General features: G+C 39.4%; 2 protein-coding genes across 5 annotated transcripts in view; one reads left to right on the plus strand and one right to left on the minus strand.

Annotated features, from left to right (window-relative positions):
• LOC116042058 (deoxynucleoside triphosphate triphosphohydrolase SAMHD1-like) overlaps positions 1-19776 on the minus strand; it is a 120607-nt gene that overhangs the window by 73191 nt on the left and 27640 nt on the right. The window lies entirely within an intron of this gene.
• LOC116042060 (deoxynucleoside triphosphate triphosphohydrolase SAMHD1-like) lies at positions 1840-18548 on the plus strand. The gene is made up of 16 exons (XM_035995974.1): positions 1840-2176; positions 6070-6230; positions 6467-6582; positions 7897-7991; positions 9416-9559; positions 9650-9750; positions 9946-10060; positions 10496-10587; positions 10725-10840; positions 15240-15427; positions 16179-16225; positions 16579-16705; positions 17311-17406; positions 17558-17662; positions 17745-17882; positions 18417-18548. Exons 1-16 carry the CDS (start codon positions 2126-2128, stop codon positions 18498-18500), a joined length of 1776 nt encoding a protein of 591 aa, XP_035851867.1. The 5' UTR covers positions 1840-2125; the 3' UTR covers positions 18501-18548.

The following is a 19776-nucleotide window of genomic DNA, read 5'->3' on the forward strand; positions in this document are numbered from 1 at the left end:
TTCGGTGGATGTGTAACAGGTGATACCCAATGAGCAGAGACGTGTCTGTAAACCAGTGGTACTACAGTAAAAAAGACAGAGCGCTTGAGCACACAACAGGGTGCGCAAGTTTAAAACGTTTCAGTTTTATAAAATCCGTTGCTGCTCAACTCGCCTAGACTCTACTCGCCTTTTTTGGTTTTCCATCATGAATAATGGTGTTTTTCCATTACATGGTACCTGCTCGACTCGCCTCGACTCGACACACTGTACATCCGTTTTCTATTGCAGATTTTAGTACCGCCTCAGCGTGGCTGGTCGTCTTATATATGCACACACCAGCGCACAAGTATAAACATCAGGCCACTTGAGCTTGTTTACAGTTCTGTGGAGGCTCCACGCAGAGCTTTATAGTAGCCTATGTAAGTAGCCTGATGTTTATACTTATGCGCTGGTGTGTGCGTCGAGCCAGCATGTGTGTGTGTACGTAGGCTACAGCGAAAGCTGTGCCTGGAGCCTCCGCAGAACTGTAAAACAAGCGGCGCCGTAGTAAACTAACCTAAACTACTGACCTAACGTGACACACACAGAACGTGGAAGGTGTGTGTTGTTGCCACAGCCAGAAGACACATTTAGTTTCAAATGAAGCTGGAGGCCACCGCTGCCTAAACTATTTCAAAATAGCGGGTTTGATCAGGACACCCCCGTCTGTCGCTTTCACGTCACCTTTTCGGCTCGCCTCAGCTCGCTTGGAACCTCGACTGAGGTGATACTAAAAGGTGACGTGAAAACGTGCAGGCTACTGATTGGTCAGAGAGTATCGTCACTAATAACTGCAACATCACTGCTAGCGACAAACGGGGGTGTCCTGAACAAACCCGCCATTTTGAAATAGTTTAGCCAGCGGTGTTTTTTTTGCTGCCTCCAGCTTCTTTAGAAACTAAATGTGTCTTCTGGCAAACAGCCACATGATGAGAATCAAAAACAACACACCTTCGACGTTCTGTGTGTGTGTGTGTGTGTGTGTGTGTGTGTGTGTGTGTCGTGTTAGGTCACCTTTGACAGTATTCTCTGTCTCTGGCTTCTGTAAGAGGTGACTGTTACACTCAATTTAGGAAGATTACATTTGGTCAATCAGCTTTGTCATTTACAGCAGTAGAAAAGTGGAACTTAATTCCACTTCACATTAGAGATTGTGCAAGCCTCAGCAGTTTTAAAATGTCTTTAAAGACTTGGCTGAAGGCAAATCAACTATGTGATCATTGATCTTTTCATAATATGGAAAGTATATTTTGTATACTGGGTTATAAGTTATGTAATGCTTGTTATATGTTGTTGTTGTTGTTAAGTTTTGATCTGTTTTGATAGTATTGTCTGTATTGTCTATATTGTCCATATTGTCCTTTTATCTCCCTTGCCCAGGGACCACAGATGTAAATTAGCTGTATAGCTAACTCTGGTACAGGGCTTGAACTGTGCATGGTCCCTGACAAATAAACTAATAAACTAAACTAAATTAAACAAAACAAAAAAATAATTTAGCATGTAATTCAGCAACTGTATTTACGTTTCAGGTATGATATATATATATATATATATATATATATATATATATATATATATATATATATATATATATAGATACTTTAGATCCTAAACATCCCCTGTGCCACATGTATGTTTAACATTAAAACATGATTCATAAAATCATGCCAGTAATTATTTTAATAGCTTAGTATTCAATGCAAAAAAAGGTATGTATAAAGGCTTTAGGCTGCCCTACACGTTATTGTAGGCCCAGTTTAATAAGCAACTTCATTTATACAATATATGTAGTAGGTGGTCCCTGATCTGTCTCTCTTTCAGTTAAGGGGTCCTTGGCTTAAAAAACGTTGAAGACCCCTGCTTTAAACTGTAGCCTATGTATTTCTTATGTGTTTTATATGCCCTCCTTCCCTTTCCATATGTGGCTTTGCCACTTTTCAATTTAAATATGGGGGCAGTAACCATCTGGTAGGTGTGGTGAAGATATAAAAGCCAGGCAGGTTGGGTTATCTTTGTACAGGTCTGCCCTGATCAGCTGTATAAACAACGTAATAGAACATTATTCGTGGGACTGTCCTAACATCGGTTAGACGCAGATACAATGTCTGACAGCTCTGAAACTTCACAGAAGACATTGAAGATGGACCTCAAGGTAAGATATGGAGCCTAACCGTACATCACACTACATTTTCAGGACTGGAGAGATGAGGAAGACTAAACACAGGGAAGCTGAAGAGCTTATAGAATAGACAGCAAACCTACACAATCACAAAGTCAAGATTGTATATGTTTACCATCTTTTGTTGAATCTATTGTCAGTCTACATCAAAAGATGATGAGACGTCGGAGGCACAGACAATGAAGATGAGGAAGATTGCAGTATGAAAAAATGAAGAAAAACTAGTTCACTGATCACTCAGGAGTCTTTTTGCTGGTAAACTTTTGGTAAATGGACTAGGTATGTCCAATTTTTGTTCTATTTTGTTTTACCCGGGCCTGTACTACAAAGCAAGATCAACATGCCCTGGATTTATTTCCATTACCCAGCTTCACCTAACCTAACAACCGCGGTCTCGCATAAGGTGTGTCACGACGGTGCTCAGCAACTAGTTGAATCAACACAGGGTTTCCCCAGCGACAAGCGCGTTCACATAAAAGAGGCGGGGTTTGCTCCATATGACCAATCGCAAACATGGACGAGTCTACCAGAGCCGCATATTTTACATAAGAAGAGCAAACAATAATCCTACAGAAATATGAAGAACACAGACACGGTTTTACAGACAAAAAGCTACAGTCGCTGCTGCTGAACCCAGCTGAGGAAAGCTGGCAAAGATTTCCGACGCTGTAAATGCGTAAATTACAAGACTTATCAATATCATCATCAGTCAGGCACAAGTAGATCTGACCATAATTACACTTCCAGTGCATTCCATAAACTTTCGTTGCTGTAGCCTATATTCTTTAAGTTGCAACCCTGGCAGTTAAGTGATCGTTGGATCAAATAAAAAAAGAATATAAAAACGTAATTCAAACCAATCGCATTGGCAAATTAGGACTTAAAAAGCTGACAAAGATACGTAATTCCCTATACTAAATCTATATCTTTCATAAAGATACCCATCAGGGAATGTTAACGGGGTTGTCAGTCTCTAAATGTTCTAACTTTTCTGAGCGTACCTCGCTATCTGCGCACCGAGTTCTACCTGATCTTCTAAGAACGGTGACGCTGTTATCAATCGAGTATTGATTGGTCAGTAGGCGGTGATTTAACACCTGTTGATCTCTAATCTCCAACATATCCTGCTCCCGATCAGAGGCCTGTACTACGAATCAAGATCAACATGTCCTGGATTTCTTTCAGTGATCCGGCTTCACCTAACCTAACAACCGCGGTCCTGCATAAGCTGTATCACGACGCTGGTTAACAACTAGTTCGTCAACCCAGGGCTTCCCAATCCAGCGGCGCGCGCGTTCACATAAAAGAGGTGGTGTTTGCGCACCACGACCAATCGTAAACATCTACCAGAGCTGCATATTTTACATAAGAAGAGCAAACTATAATTCTACATAAATATGAAGAACACAGACACGGTTTTACAGGCAAAATGCAGGAAGGAAAGCTGGCAAAAAAGCCAACGCTGTTATGCGTAAATCACAACGTTTAGCTTATCAATATCCAGTGGTGTAGTCTACGTGATAGTAAGCTCCAGGATTTCCATATACTCACTTAAAAATGCCCAATGACACGTAACAACATACTTTCCATTATATTTTTGATATATTTTGAATTGTCATCTGTGCTTTATTCTTCACATAGGCTCAATGGAGGTATTTCACCATAAATTGGTGCATAAAAGTGTATCGGAATGCAGGAAATGAAGTCGTTGATGCTTAAAACTTCCCTGGGGGAGGACACCCAGACCCCCCACTATGATATGCCCCCCTCCTCCCCAAAGGCAGATTCTGGCCAATATACAGTACAGTACACCCACTACAATACATTAGACTAAACTGGTCACTTCCCCATCAGTCAGGCACAAGATCTGACCATAATTACACTTTTGCTTTCCATAAACTGTCGTTGCTTTAGGCTTTTATTTCAGTTGCAACCCCAGCAGTGGTACGCGATCGTGAGAGAAAATTAAAAAAAAAAAACATAAAAACATAATTTAAACCGATGTGCGTATTGGCAACACACGGCTAAAGAAGGCAACAAATAGCCTATAAGTAATTCCCTCCGCTTCAAATCTATATCTTTCATAAAGATACCCATCAGGGAATGTTAACGGGGTTGTCGGTCTCTAAATGTTCTAACTTTTCTGAGCTCACCTCTCTCTCTCTCCGCCCACCGAGCTCCAGCTGATCTTCTAAGAACGGTGACGCCGTTATCAGTCGAGTATTGATTGGTCAGTGGGCGGTGCTTTTATACCGGTTGATCTCTGATCTCCAACTTAACCTGCTCCCGACCAGAGGCCTGTACTACGAAGCGAGATTTGGTGTTAACGAGCTAACTTCAGGTTCAACCCAGGGTTGTCTGTACTACGAAGGTGGATCACTTGTGTTCGGGTTCAATCGCCGTGGTAAATTATGCTCAACGCCTAACCTGGTCGGGAGCAGGTTATGTTGGAGATCAGAGATCAACCGGTGTTAAAGCACCGCCTACTGACCAATCAATACTCGATTGATAACTGCGTCACCGTTCTTAGAAGATCAGGTGGAGCTCGGTGCGCAGATAGCGAGCTGCGCTCAGAAAAGTTAGAACATTTAGAGACCGACAACCCCGTTAATATACCCCGATGGGTATATTTATGAAAGATATAGATTTGAAGCGGAGGGAATTACTTATAGGCTATTTGTTGCCTTCTTTAGCCGTGTGTTGCCAATACGCACATCGGTTTAAATTATGTTTTTATGTTGTTTTTTTTAAATTTTCTCTCACGATCGCGTACCACTGCTGGGGTTGCAACTGAAATAAAAGCCTAAAGCAACGACAGTTTATGGAAAGCAAAAGTGTAATTATGGTCAGATCTTGTGCCTGACTGATGGGGAAGTGACCAGTTTAGTCTAATGTATTGTAGTGGGTGTACTGTACTGTATATTGGCCAGAATCTGCCTTTGGGGAGGAGGGGGGCATATCATAGTGGGGGGTCTGGGTGTCCTCCCCCAGGGAAGTTTTAAGCATCAACGACTTCATTTCCTGCATTCCGATACACTTTTATGCACCAATTTATGGTGAAATACCTCCATTGAGCCTATGTGAAGAATAAAGCACAGATGACAATTCAAAATATATCAAAAATATAATGGAAAGTATGTTGTTACGTGTCATTGGGCATTTTTAAGTGAGTATATGGAAATCCTGGAGCTTACTATCACGTAGACTACACCACTGGATATTGATAAGCTAAACGTTGTGATTTACGCATAACAGCGTTGGCTTTTTTGCCAGCTTTCCTTCCTGCATTTTGCCTGTAAAACCGTGTCTGTGTTCTTCATATTTATGTAGAATTATAGTTTGCTCTTCTTATGTAAAATATGCAGCTCTGGTAGATGTTTGCGATTGGTCGTGGTGCGCAAACACCACCTCTTTTATGTGAACGCGCGCGCCGCTGGATTGGGAAGCCCTGGGTTGACGAACTAGTTGTTAACCAGCGTCGTGATACAGCTTATGCAGGACCGCGGTTGTTAGGTTAGGTGAAGCCGGATCACTGAAAGAAATCCAGGACATGTTGATCTTGATTCGTAGTACAGGCCTCAGGTTACGTGTTCAGCATAAGTTACCATGGCAATGTAACCCGGTAACAAGTGAGCCACTGTTGTGATAAACAGAACCCTTGGTTGAACCTGTGCTAATTGGTCCCATCAGTATGTTATTAACCCATTCCTTTGGAGCTTTGGGCTCATTGGGCCTCATGCGAGAACATTTTCCTATTCTCATTCTGTAGGTAGCTCACAGCTACCCTCAGGAGAACTGGAGCTGGGTTTACTGGGACTCTTTTGGGTCATCATTGGACTGAGTTTATGTTCTATGTGTTCTGTCAGGTGTTTAATGATCCCATCCACGGGACGGTGGAGTTACACCCACTTCTCATCAAAATCATCGACACACCTCAGTTCCAGAGACTGAGAAACATCAAGCAGCTTGGAGGGGCCTACTTTGTTTACCCTGGAGCATCCCACAACCGCTTTGAACACTCCATTGGGTATGTTGGTATGGTATCAGATAAATAGTTTAAAGTCTTAAGGGAATCACAATCTAAATTAATTTAAGACTAGTTTGCAGTAAAGCACCAATAACATCAATAAAACCAAAGTAAACACATTGCATATATTAGTATACATATAATACAAGTTCATATTTCCAGTTTGTCAGCAGAATACTTGTGTGGTAATTGTTTCATGAGTTTTTTATTGTTGTGTATTGTGTCTGGTGATGAAGGGTGGGGCACTTGGCAGGTCAACTTGTTGAAGCTCTGCGTACAAGGCAGCCGGAACTCGACATCAATGACAGAGACGTCCTTTGTGTGAAGATTGCTGGTCTCTGCCATGACCTGGGTGAGTGATACACACCTTTTCACTATAACATCATGTCATATGTTTTAAATGGTTATTACTGGGTGTGATTAAGAGTGGAAATGTTTAGTTTCCAGCAGTAATCCTGTGTGCATTATACTATGTCTATGTTTACATGAGTTTTTATTTTTACACTTATTTTTTTTTAATTAAATTTGTGAGCCGGATGCAATATAACTTCGTTCTGCTGTGCATGTGCCCTGTGAAATAGTATGAATGACAATAAACTTAGAGGTCCAGTGTGTAACGTGTTTAGATGTTGATTTTCCAAAACTGTGTTGCCCGTTCACAAACTTGTCCTTTTTCAAGAATATTTAATACAACCATCAATTCCAAGTATTCCTATTGGCTTGATGGGAGAGGCAGCATGTGTATGAAGGTAAATATGGGGCAAAATGTGAGAGCTTGTAGAATATGATGTGAGAACTTGCAGAACAAACAATCTGAATTTGTATGTCAAAATTTGCACTTCTGAATTTGAAGTCACACAAAGAAAAAAAACACATTAGAGTTTGTAAAAAAACCTGAACTTGTAAGTTGAAATTTGCACTCGTAGAAAATGTTCACACGCCTGTATTCTGAATGTGAAGTCATAGAAACAATATTCACAAATGTGTAGATTGATATTTACATGAACACAATGACAGCTGCAAACTCACAACCACAACTCAGTGATTACAACCTCTCAAATCTGTCACTGCAACTTCACACCAAGTGGCATCACCAAGTGGCGAATCTCTGTGCCTCGACTTTTGGCGATACATTTGGTGCTAAACTAATCTGTACCTGTGGACTTAGGCTGTGGAGCTCTGAGCTAACAGAACAGGGGAAGCAGGGTTTCTATCACCAGACAACTCTGTCCGGCTTATTTATGTAGCATGGAAGCTTGGTGGAATAGCAAGCTAGCGTTAGCTAACTAACCAGCCAGCCCGCTTCTAAATAAATACATTTTAATTATCGTAACACTTTATAACAGTCAAACTGAAACACTGGCGGTGAGTTCCAGGTCCTGCAGCTGCAGACGGACTGAAATTCTGAAATTCTGAAATTATGCTTGCAAACGACTGCCATGACTTTTGGCATGACTTCCATTATGTTGTTGCGTTGATGGAAAATAATGATGAGAAAATGACAACAAATAAACATGGAAGAAATGTTGAATTTGCATCAACTGAAAACACAAAACAGGCCTGTAAGATGTACTAGATCTACAAACAGTTCACTTCACAGTTGACCTCAGTTCACGCTGCATACAATCCTCATTAGGTTCCTTTATATTTATTTCTCCATATCTAGGACATGGACCCTTTTCCCATCTCTATGATCAAATGTTCATACCCAAAGTACCACATCCACCAGGTCCACTAGGTGATAAAATGGCAAAGTGGAAGGTAAGAAATTATTATTTTTGTTGTCTGATGTGTGATATAATAACCCACCAGCCAGGGCCTGCATTAAGGTAGAAAATCATTTGAAAACAAACAGGAAATAATTAGCAAAGACATGAACAACAGGTTTGTGTTTAGCAGTCAAGGTTGCAGCAAAACAAAAGAGCCAAGTAGTGCTGGTTTGTTTGTTTGTTTGTGAGCCGAAATGAAAAATGATTTAATCATTAATCAAATTAATCGTTGATCTGTGCCAGCACATACCTCAGTCCTTGGTTTCTCCATGTTCAGTGAACCTTAGTAGGGTGGGATGTAATAATTGTAGCAGACATGGTAATAATAATGAAGATAAATATAACGAAACAAAAATAGACCTGAATAATAGATAATAAATAAATAATAATAATAGTACAACTTGTAAAACTGAACTTGGACATGACCTGTGAATAAGTGGGCACTTTTTGAAATAAATTCAAGTTGCCACTCACTTTTGTGTTTTATATTTTGTGAAATGTTGTATTACATGTATATTGTCAATTCCTCTTCTTTTTTTAAAAAGTAGTTTAATTGACTTTAGTTAACTAGACTTCTCCCTAGCTTTGCTGTAGTTCAGCTTCTTCCAGTGTGAAGGAATTGGTAGCTTGCAAAGCTTTGAAAGTAGCTTTCCCAACACTGCCATCAGCCAGTATCTTAGCTTAGCATAAAGACTGGAAGCCAAAAGCAGTCCTTCCAGAGAAATGCAGAGTTTTTTTGTGATTGTTGTGGGCAAAAATCCTTATTATGCAGCACGTTTTCTTAAAAAATGTGATGGAATATGTGGGATATTTAAGCAATTTTATTCCTTTAAGTACAATTAGCTGTGTCATTCCTGGTATTTTGCGATATTATTCATGTGCAGTGATTAATAAAATGTAGGTTAACATTAAATGAGTGTTCTTGTGTTATTGTTGTATGTATGTGTATCATTAGTCTTTTGTAGAAACCAAATCTATGAGGGTTGGTGGGATGTACACTTGTGATTAATATATTTGGTACCACTAAAATTGCATGTACTCATATTACCTGGAGGCTGTGAACAGCAGAATGTTCAGTGTTTAGGCAGAAGTTGGGCTCACACAGGAGAGAAGAGAGAGATTCTGGGTCTCTGCTGGTTCAGTGTCAGACGGTCTGGTTCTTTCAGCCAGGAGAACCTTGGGCCAACACGGATCAGGCTTGAGAAGATCATGAGAAGTCTTTTCTGTTACTACTCCATCTCCAGTTCAGTTGAGGAGAAAAGGCTATACAGGCTGACGTGGAGAAAAGGGCAAAACAGGCAGAATAGCAGAGGATCATAAGAGCTTTTTCTTTTTTTCTTTTTTTTTTTGTAACTTTCTTTACTTCTTTATGTCTTTTTATGTCTAATAATAACATCAATAATGTGTATCTTTTAGCATGAAGAAGCCTCTGTAGAGATGTTTGACCATCTGGTGGAATCTAATAATCTGGAGATGAAGGACCATGGTCTGATTCTGCCCGAGGACATGGATTTCATCAAAAAGTTGATTGAAGGACTGAAGGACCCTAAAGCAGTCCAGGTCAGTCCTGCCTGTGTGAGTTGAGTGAAATCAGTCAGTATCATCATCATCATTGATTATAATGCCATTAATATGCTGTCATCTCCACAGTGGCCATATTGTGGTCGGCCAAAGGAAAAATCCTTCCTCTTTGAAATCGTGGCCAACAAAACCAACGGCATTGATGTGGACAAGTTTGACTACTTTGCCAGGTGAGGCTTGTTGAACAGCTACTGTAGAGCAATTCATTGTTTGATGCAGAGTGATAAACTACTATGTATTATTTTCTCCTAAACATTTATAATAATCTCCTGATTATTTTAACAATATGCAGCTTCCTCCAGGTAGCTTTGATTAGTTTAAAGTAAGGAGTCCATTACACATGTCTTCACTCTGTCTCTTCTCAGGGACTGCTACCACCTGGGCATGCAGAACAACTTTGACCATCTCCGCTTCATACAGTTTGCCAGAGTGATTAAAGTGAAAAAAGACGAGCTGAATCACATCTGCTGTAGAGACAAGGTGCTGACATCGTTACTCCTGCTTTTGTTGAATCCAATTTTAAAACAGCATCTATTTATCCTATCTTCATGCTTTTATTCTATACCTGTCTTATTCTATTATAACTATTTTATATTCTCTTAGTTGCATTTGTTTTCGGGAATTCTGTGCTTTTCTTTTTGCATCGTTTCTGTATTTGCAGCGCGTATGTGTATTTGGTTGTGTTGTGTATATTTGCAGCGCGTTTGCTAAATGCTGCACATGTGTTGTCAAATTAATGAAGATGTTTTCTTAATTTGCTTGTGTTTCATTAAGTTGCAGTGTGTTTGCCCTGTCAGCCACCGTAAATGTTTTATGTAAAGCATTTTGAATTGTCTTGTTGTTGAAATGTGCTGAATAAATAAAGCTGCCTTGCTGTATTAGTTGTGACTAAACTATAGACAATCCTCTAAACAGGAGGTGGGCAATCTGTATGACATGTTCTACACCAGGAACTGTCTCCACAGAAGAGCCTACCAGCACAAAGTGAACACGATCATGCAGTATATGTGAGTAGCTAATCTTCCCAAGTTGGGCCTCTAACAACAATTAGCTTCTTCTGATGCAGATTATTTCATTTGCTTCATAATTCACTCTATTGTGTGGTATGCATGAAAGTGATAATATGTTGGGTATGATCATCCAGGATCGCAGAGGCCTTTTTAGAAGCAGACAAGCATATCGAGATTGAAGGCTCAGGAGGGAAGGAGTTCACTCTCTCCCCAGCCATAGGTGACACGGAGGCCTACACCAAGCTGACAGGTCTGTAGATACCACTGTGTGCTGTGAGCTTGTGTTTAAACTAGGGCTGTCAAAATAACACGTTAATTTCGATTAATTAATCTGAAGAGAAAAAATAACGTGTTAAAAAAAATAACGCAGATTAATCCATTCCATATTGACGTTTGACCCGGAGCCGTTCTAGCCACCATTGGACTGTAAAATGAAGGAGGGAGACGAGAATGTTCTGCCTGGATCATTAATTGAAACATTTACTTGTAAAAATCTTCTTCCTGCCAACCCTGGCTACCGATATCTGGTGCCACTGATATGTCTGCTCTTCTCTCTGATGCTCTGAAGACGATACAGGCAACACAAACACCGCTGCATGTGACGCTAGTTAACACTATACTCAACAGCAGCTAACGTTAGCCTACCTCTAGCTAGTTAACACTATACTCGACAGCAGCTAACGTTAGCCTACCGCTAGCTAGTTAACACTATACTTGACAGCAGCTAACGTTAGCCTACCTCTAGCTAGTTAACACTATACTCAACAGCAGCTAACGTTAGCCTACCGCTAGCTAGTTAACACTATACTCGACAGCAGCTAACGTTAGCCTACCTCTAGCTAGTTAACACTATACTCGACAGCAGCTAACGTTAGCCTACCGCTAGCTAGTTAACACTATACTCGGCAGCAGCTAACGTTAGCCTACCTCTAGCTAGTTAACACTATACTCGACAGCAACTAACGTTAGCCTACCTCTAGCTAGTTAACACTATACTCGACAGCAACTAACGTTAGCCTACCTCTAGCTAGTTAACACTATACTCGACAGCAGCTAACGTTAGCCTACCGCTAGCTAGTTAACACTATACTCAACAGCAACTAATGTTAGCCTACCGCTAGCTAGTAGCTGGATTAAAAACTGTTAAAATGCTGACAGCTAACACTAAACGGTGTAAAGTTTGTCTGTGTTTTACTGTAGAGGATTCAACAGCGGGATGTAGCAATCTGGAGCTGCCATCGGATAAACAACACAGACAATGCGTTCAATGAAACTGGTAAACTACAGCCTCGTGGTGCATTTGAAGTTATTGTAAATGTCCTTTTCCCATCTGGTGGATGTTTTTGTCGTTCAACAGCAATTTACTAGTGAAATAAATTATTTTTATTGTTATACATTATTAATTTATAGTCATTTCATTTTGACCATATGGCCTTAGGGTTAAACAAGCCGTTCTTTAATGTCACCAACTGTTGTTTAGTACCCTTTTTTTTTCTTTTCTTTTTTTACTTTCTTAAAAAGTATCGGTTCAGGCACCGTTAATTATGTATGTGATTAATTTCGATTAATTAATCACAGAGTATGTAATTAATTAGATTACATTACATTTAATCGATTGACAGCCCTAGTTTTAACATTAAAACAACTGATAATTTTCTGAATTATTCTAAGGATTTTAAATGCTTACCGGCACACAAGGAGATTAACTATTGAGGCCCAGTTGTACTATTTTGGCAGAAAGCACACTAGTTTTGGTGATGCTAGCATACAAATGCATTAGCAAGCAGCTGAGGAACTTTAAATCAAAACCTACACCATCGGTTGACCACAAATCCAGCTTTACTTTAGCAGTTTAGTTACAACGCGGGCTGTCAATCGATTAAAATATTTAATTGCGGTATTTAATCAGTGATTGTCCATAGTTAACTCTCAAATTAATCACACATTTTTTAATTTGGTGTAACTGTACCTAAAAAAGTTTTTTTTGAAGTTTTAATGCTCTTATCAACATGGGAGCAGACAAATATGCTTTCTTTATGCAAATGTTTATTCTTATTGTAACAATTACAATGACAAACACTGTCTAGAATATTCTCCAGAATAAGCTCAAAGGTCCCTACTGGTACTGTATGCTCAAAAAATATGCTGGGAGCGTAATATGGTAAACTCAAACCCATCAAGGGTCAACAGATGGGCATATTGTCCTGAATGTAATATTACTTGGTAATACTAACACAATGTAGTGTCCCACTTTACACTAAAAAGATATCTAAACATCCCATAGTTTTAAGCAGCTCAACCAGGGGCGATTCTAGGATCAGACCTTTAGGAGGGCTCAGCCCCCTAATGAGAATGTGACACGGTGCCTTGCAAAAGTGTTAACCCCCCCCTGCGAAATCAATAATTTCATTAGCCGATAATCTCTGAGCTAGCTACAGAACAACACTGTCAACTAACGTTCTTAATCTCTGAGCTACTGAACAACAACGTCAGCTAACGTTCTTTTGACGCTATGATGGGACTAAACCTGACACTGTAGAAGTCACAGTAATAACGACCAGTTTGACAATATGTTCTCACATTTAGCAAATTCAAGTTGCTTATGTTTCAATTTGGGTTCTAATCTGCGCCATGAAATGACCAACTTCTTCTCTGGGGACTACCAACGTTAAACTTCACAACCGTCTCCTGCTCTCCCTCTGACAGATTAGATAGAGAGTCTGGCACAACCTCCTCTGATTGGTCAACACTATATTTCTGTTAACCCTTTCCTTGACTTGGTTACAGGTGGATAGCATCGGAGACAGCCACAAAGGATATTAAACCTGTTTCCAGCCCTTTTAATCTGTAATTGTTTGTCTTCTGTCACTAACAGACAAACTCTAACTTGAAGCACTAAAATTAATTTAAACATTTTTTTTAGCGGGGCTGAAATGAAAAAGGGTCTAAAATCGCCACTGAGCTCAACATAAAACAGTGGAGCTTGTGCATTTCAGCAACAGACCCATTGTACAGGTACCTTGGTAAGGTAAATGTTAAGATGTAAGCGTTTGCTGCCTTTGGCGAGGAGGAGGAGGAGGGTTCTCAGCATCAGCCGTATGCTTGGCCAGCATGTGGTGTTTGAGACTAGACATACTCCGTTGGTAACTCAGTTCACATCCACAGTACATGCAAATAACTTTAGTCTTGTAGAAAGAACCATCTGGAAAAGCTTTGAAGCTGTACTTGCCATTCAAAAGATCCTTTTCTTTTCCATCTATCCATCCCATCCTGATTTCCAAAACTATGGAGCAGTCCGAGGCCCAAATCACAGAAGTTGCGTGTCAATCGCACGTCAAAAAAATGGTGGCATTAAAAGGAATTTACATTAACTTGTTATTATTTAGTTCAGTTTAACAGCCCTAGTTACAACAATAACAGCTTAGCTAGCTTGCTCATCACAATTTATAAACTAACACAAACATATATATATAAATCATATTTCTGACCACTGAGAGAGACAAAGATTGTCTTTACAGGCTCTCATTCACGCTACTCTAAAGAGTCAGAAGCCTCACTATTATCTATGTAGAAGACGTGGAAACAGTGTTGCAGTATAGAGCTAGTTAGTCCTTAAGTTAAATAAGGAACATTTAGGAAAAGGTAATGATATATCCTAAAGGTTAAATAAAAGACACAACCCTCCAAACTCTACATGCTAGCAATGCTTTTACTGTAGCTCCATGCACGTCGCTTTAGCACATGGAGAAATCCTGAACTTTCTGTTCCTAGTTACTGTTAATAAGCTACAATTGGGCAATTTGATTTAACAAATAGTCACAAATCACCAATCAGGCCAGCAAGATAATAGGCTCCCCAACAACCCCCCTAACAGAACTTCACACCTGGACAGTACTCAGGACAGCCACTATAATCTCCCACCTCCTTCACCCATCCTTTCAGTTACTGCCATCAGGTCGACACTAAAGAGTCCCATTAGTCCCAGGAAAAACATATATAAAAACCCTTCATTCCCACTGCCATCAGCACACTGAACAGCCAAACATAGACATCATCCAACAGCTCCACTCAGGCCTATTCTTGCACTGTTTCTGCATTTTGCACGTCTGCACAGGCAATGTTTTATACTGTTTCTATATGTATCTTTCATGTTCTTATGTATTTTATGTCATTTGAGCCTGCCCTGTCAAAGACAAATTTCTGTCACTCTTGACAGACAATTAAGTTTTTCATATCTTATCTTATCAATTAGGAGTAGAAGCAACTTGCTGAAGTTTTGAAAGTGTCCATTATATATAATATACATGTTACATGTTAAATAATAGATGACAACCGGTCCTGTAAATAATAAAGTTATAATAGGTGATATACATGCTAGATTGAGCTAACTTTTATCAAAATTTATATAAAATGAACTGTATGGTAGTAGTAGTTTATTAGAATAATCATACATTTTCAAGAACAGAATTAATGAAGTAATTTTATTGCATAGGCCTATTTATATTGCTTAATTCTTTGAGTTATGCCTCTGTTTACAATCAACTATTTATTTGTAAAACACTATGAATGAATTTGTGACCTTTTCTTTAGTTTGTTCTATAGAGTGTATGGTTCTAACTCAGCTGTCTTTCACTCGGTTTGTCCTGTAGATCATGTGTTTGAACAAATACTCAACTCTCCCTCTGTGGAGCTGGCTGAAGCAAAGAAGATTCTAGAAAGGGTCATCAACTCTCCCTCTGTGGAGCTGGCTGAGGCAAAGAAGATTCTAAAAAGGGTCATCTCTCGAGACCACTACAGGTTTCTGGGTGAAACCAAGCCTAGACAAGTCCTGACCAGGGTGTGCATTAATGTCTTTGTGTACCTGTATTACATCACACTTCTGTTTGACACATTATACTGTATATTCTTACTGAGGCTATGATAACACTGAATATTACAAAAACAGGTTTTGATATAACATAGCTGCTGTGCTCCTTTTGTGGTTGATAAGTGCACATTACTTGTTACTGTTGTCTCTATTATTTTACATTGAGGATGTGATAGCAGTGGGAACTAAATCATAGGATCAAATGTTGCTTGGACTAAAAACAATAAGAAAACTGATTTTTTTTTTTTTGTGAAAACTACTTGCGTCCAGATGAGCTTTTCCAGGTCATTTTCATAGAGACCCCTGCCCACAGTGAAACAGTCAAAGAACAATAGTCTTTCTTTTTTTTTAAACAATTGTTAAATAACAAAACTGTGCATCACAGCCAACATCTGGTAAGGGGCTTTTTATGGTCGCTACGTTGTCTGACTAGATCGAGATGACTAAGTTGTCCTCTAACTTTGCTGCCATACAGAGTCCCGTCTGTGACTGGACTACAGACACTGCTGGTTACCCTGCCAGCCCCCTCCTGCTCCCTTAATACAGCCAGAGTCCCAATATAGTTGTTGATATTTACATATAATATATAAAGCTCTCTTTTAGTGTGGACAGAGAGCCAAACTGAAAAACAAAGTCATGTGGAAGTACTTTTACTGTGAGTTGTCAAGATGGAGGGCATTTTAAATCTCGTGTCTCTCACCTTTTCTCCTCCCTCCCTAAGGAGAAGATTCTCGGTTGGAAAGAGGAATTGGATCAAGCCATAGAGAATGGTAACAAAAGCTGCTGTTGGTGTTTGGTGGAGGTGTTTAGTAAATGGTACATTGAGAGTAAAAGCCACTTGCTGAAGTTTCGGAGGCATCCCTTTTTGATTATGTACATATAAATGATGAATGGCACCCACTTCTGTAAGTAACAATGTTGTAATGATAAAAATATATGCCAGATTGAGATAGCTTTGATGAATGAACAAAAGTTTAAAAAAAGAAATAATGAAGAAAAGTAGTTTCATCCCATATGTATATTGTTTAGTTTTGTGAGCATCTCAGTTTACAGTGTCAGTTATTTATTTGTGAAACCCCATGAATGATTTTGTGACCTTTTCTTTGGTTTGTGTTTGACTCTGTTTGTCCTGTAGATCATACAAGACTCAACCCTTGCTCTAGGGAGATGGCTGAGGCATGTCAGATTATATCTGATGTCATCTCTGGAACCCTCGACAGCTTCCGACAGCCACAGCAACCCACAGAGGTGTGAACTCTGTCTTTGTGTGCCTGTATTACATTTAACTTCTCTTTGACACCTTATCTATTTCACCGTGGCTATGATAACACTGAATATTCTCATCAGATAGGCCTATTGAAAATGTTTGATGTTTAATGTTTTATGATTGTTAAGATTAGATTTTGTTATAACAGAGCTTGATGTTATTCTCATCTTGTGGTTGGTAAGTGCACATTGTTTTTTTTTTTCTTCTGTTTTCTAATATCTAATATTTTACATTGTCTCTATGGGTATTGTACCTTGATTTCATGTGGGCTACTACAAAAGTTTAGAGGATGTGATAGCAATGTGAACAATATCATAGGATCAAATGTCAGTTAGACTGCAGGCTATACTTTTTTCGTATAAAAACAACCACACTAGTCCACATTTTCTGGTGTTTAAGATTTATACACGCTGAAGAAAGTTTTGGAACAGCTTTATTTTGGGGTGAGAAAAACGTTTTTAGATAAAACAACGTTTTAGATGATGTTTTTATATTGAACTGCTTTGGTGTGCAAAAGTGTATTGTCAAGATTGAATACAAATGTCATGCCCTTCACACGTCTCTCCCTCTCTCCTCCCTCCCCAAGGAGAGGAAACGTCGTTGGGAAAGGGAATTGGCTGCAGCCGTCCCTGAGGGAGGCGATGGGGGTGTTACACTGACAGCACAGGACTTTGTAGTTTTAGTGAGTTTTTAGTCTAATTCCTTTTACTTTACTTTTTTTAAATCTTGGGTTTTGTTGATTATCATTTTATTTGTAAGACGTTGCTTTCCTCCATTGGTATAATTTACCTGGGAATATAAAAACAGACTTCTCTCTCCCCCTTCTCGTTTAGTTCGTTACTTTTGACTATGGAATGAATGACCAGGACCCCATCAAGAATGTGTATTTCTACAGCAAGAGAAACCCTAACACAGCATTCAACATCCCCAGAGACCAGGTCAGAACTAAATCAACCACTCTGTAAGGCAGCCTCTGTTATGACATTATTCTCAACTCTATGCTGCTGTCATTCTTGTCAGGTGTCCAAGCTTCTCCCAGCATGCTTTTCTGAGCAGCTGATCAGGGTTTACAGTAGAAAGACTGATGAGCCAAGTGTGGAGGCTGCCAGGAGGCACTTGGTCAAGTGGTGTAAAGCTAAGGGCTTGCCAAACCCTCAGGTAATATTTAGATCTAGGTTGTTATATACAGGACAAGTACTGTGTGGGGCCCTCAGGCTGGAGGTTCTATTATCAATAACTAAGATAGTTTGGTCTATAGATCTAAGAAAATAGGAGAAAATGCCTGTTACAATTTACTAAAGCCCGAGGTGGCTAATAGCTTGTTATATCCCTTAGCACCGTCACATAAAACAAAAGAGCTAGCTAGCTAGCTTATGACAGCTAAGAGAGAAACTGTCGAATGACACGATGGAAACTGCTGCAGGCAGGAACCAAACACGCCACGTCTACATCGAGGACAGAGCCTCTATATATGGGCTCTCACTCTTCCACCAGGCCACCCAGGCACCCTGGATTAAGGCATTTTGGCTTGAATGAATAATCATAAATATAGTCATCAAAACAGCAATTTATTTTCTGTCCATGGACCAAAAAGTTTTCAGTCTAGTGGCCTGCCTCAGTAATGACAAATCTCTCACTCTGAACCACTCTTGTTAATACTCTAAACACTTTTCTGTCTTTATTTACATCCAGTATGGAGACACTGCAACACCATACATCATCCCTGGGGGAAATATCCAGAACAATCCACCAGACGTAATGGAAAATAGAGATTAAAAGTGAAAAAGAAATCAAACACTCCCTGATTATTATTGTTTCATAATGTGTGTATGAGCACAGTGTAGTACTAGACACCATTTCTCTCAAAACAAATGATTTTAGAGTACCAGGATACATTACTGCATGTTTGGGTCATATAGTCAGTTTCTTTAGAGCCCTGTTCAACATTATACACATATCTTTGTTTTAGTTTGATCATCAAACACACTTTAAATGTCTTGGTCTAAACTGAAGCATGTTGTAGAGGATTGGTTTATTCAGCTATCAGGGACATTTAGGCTTCTCTGTGTATTCTGTGTGTATTCATTATAATCAGGGCAAGCTATAAAGTACTACCCACATGGAGTGGAGTTAAAGTGAATATTTAGATTGTGGTTTAGGGATTTTAAATATTATTAAGGTCTGTGTGCATTGATGTGATAATCTGATTATATATTATATATGGGAAGCTCTGATTTGGGAATCACTTTGTATTGCATTTATCAAATGAAATCATGATTATGATTATGATTATGAATTATGATTACTATAGCCATTATGATAACAGTATACTCTAGCCCAGTGGTGTCAAACTTATTTTAGTTGATGGACCACATCCCCCTAATCTGATCTGAAGTGGGCCGGACCACTAAACCACTCCAGAAAGATCAGAGACTGTATCTGCCACAGAGTTTCTTGTCAGCTTGATGTTGCACTAGTTGCTTCTGCTACGACAGCGTTCTAAGACCTTTGTAGGAAAAATAATAATGTTACAGACCCGGGAGAGAGGGGGAATATTCAGAGAAAAAACTCAGAATTTCTAAGTTAAAGTCATACATTTACAGAAAAAGAACTCAGATATTCTCTGAGATTAAAGTGGTAAATTTGGAATTGGAATGAATTTCTTCTCTGCAATTTTCACACTTTGCAAAGTCATCCAGTGGGCCTGATTGGACCATTTGGCGGGCCGGTTCCTGCCCACGGGCCGTATGTTTGGCACCCCTGCTCTAGCCTATATCACTGTTTCTCACTGTACTCATACTATATAGCTCAACTTGCTTTTTTCAATGTCACCATCAGAGTGTGATTAAGATAAACTTTTAATATTGTGTTTTGCTCATAGAGTGAAACTGTATTAGATTATTAATATATATTTGGGGCTGTAAAGGGAAACCTACCAAAGTGATTAGAACCTTTCAACTGTATCCCTAATGAGACAGGTTGATGACAGATTGTGCCTGCTCTATTTGAAATTAAACTCTTGTTTGTCCTTGTGTGGTTTAACTTGTCCAAC

Source organism: Sander lucioperca, chromosome 20 (genome assembly GCF_008315115.2).
Source record: "Sander lucioperca isolate FBNREF2018 chromosome 20, SLUC_FBN_1.2, whole genome shotgun sequence".
Classification (NCBI taxonomy): Eukaryota; Metazoa; Chordata; class Actinopteri; order Perciformes; family Percidae; genus Sander; species Sander lucioperca.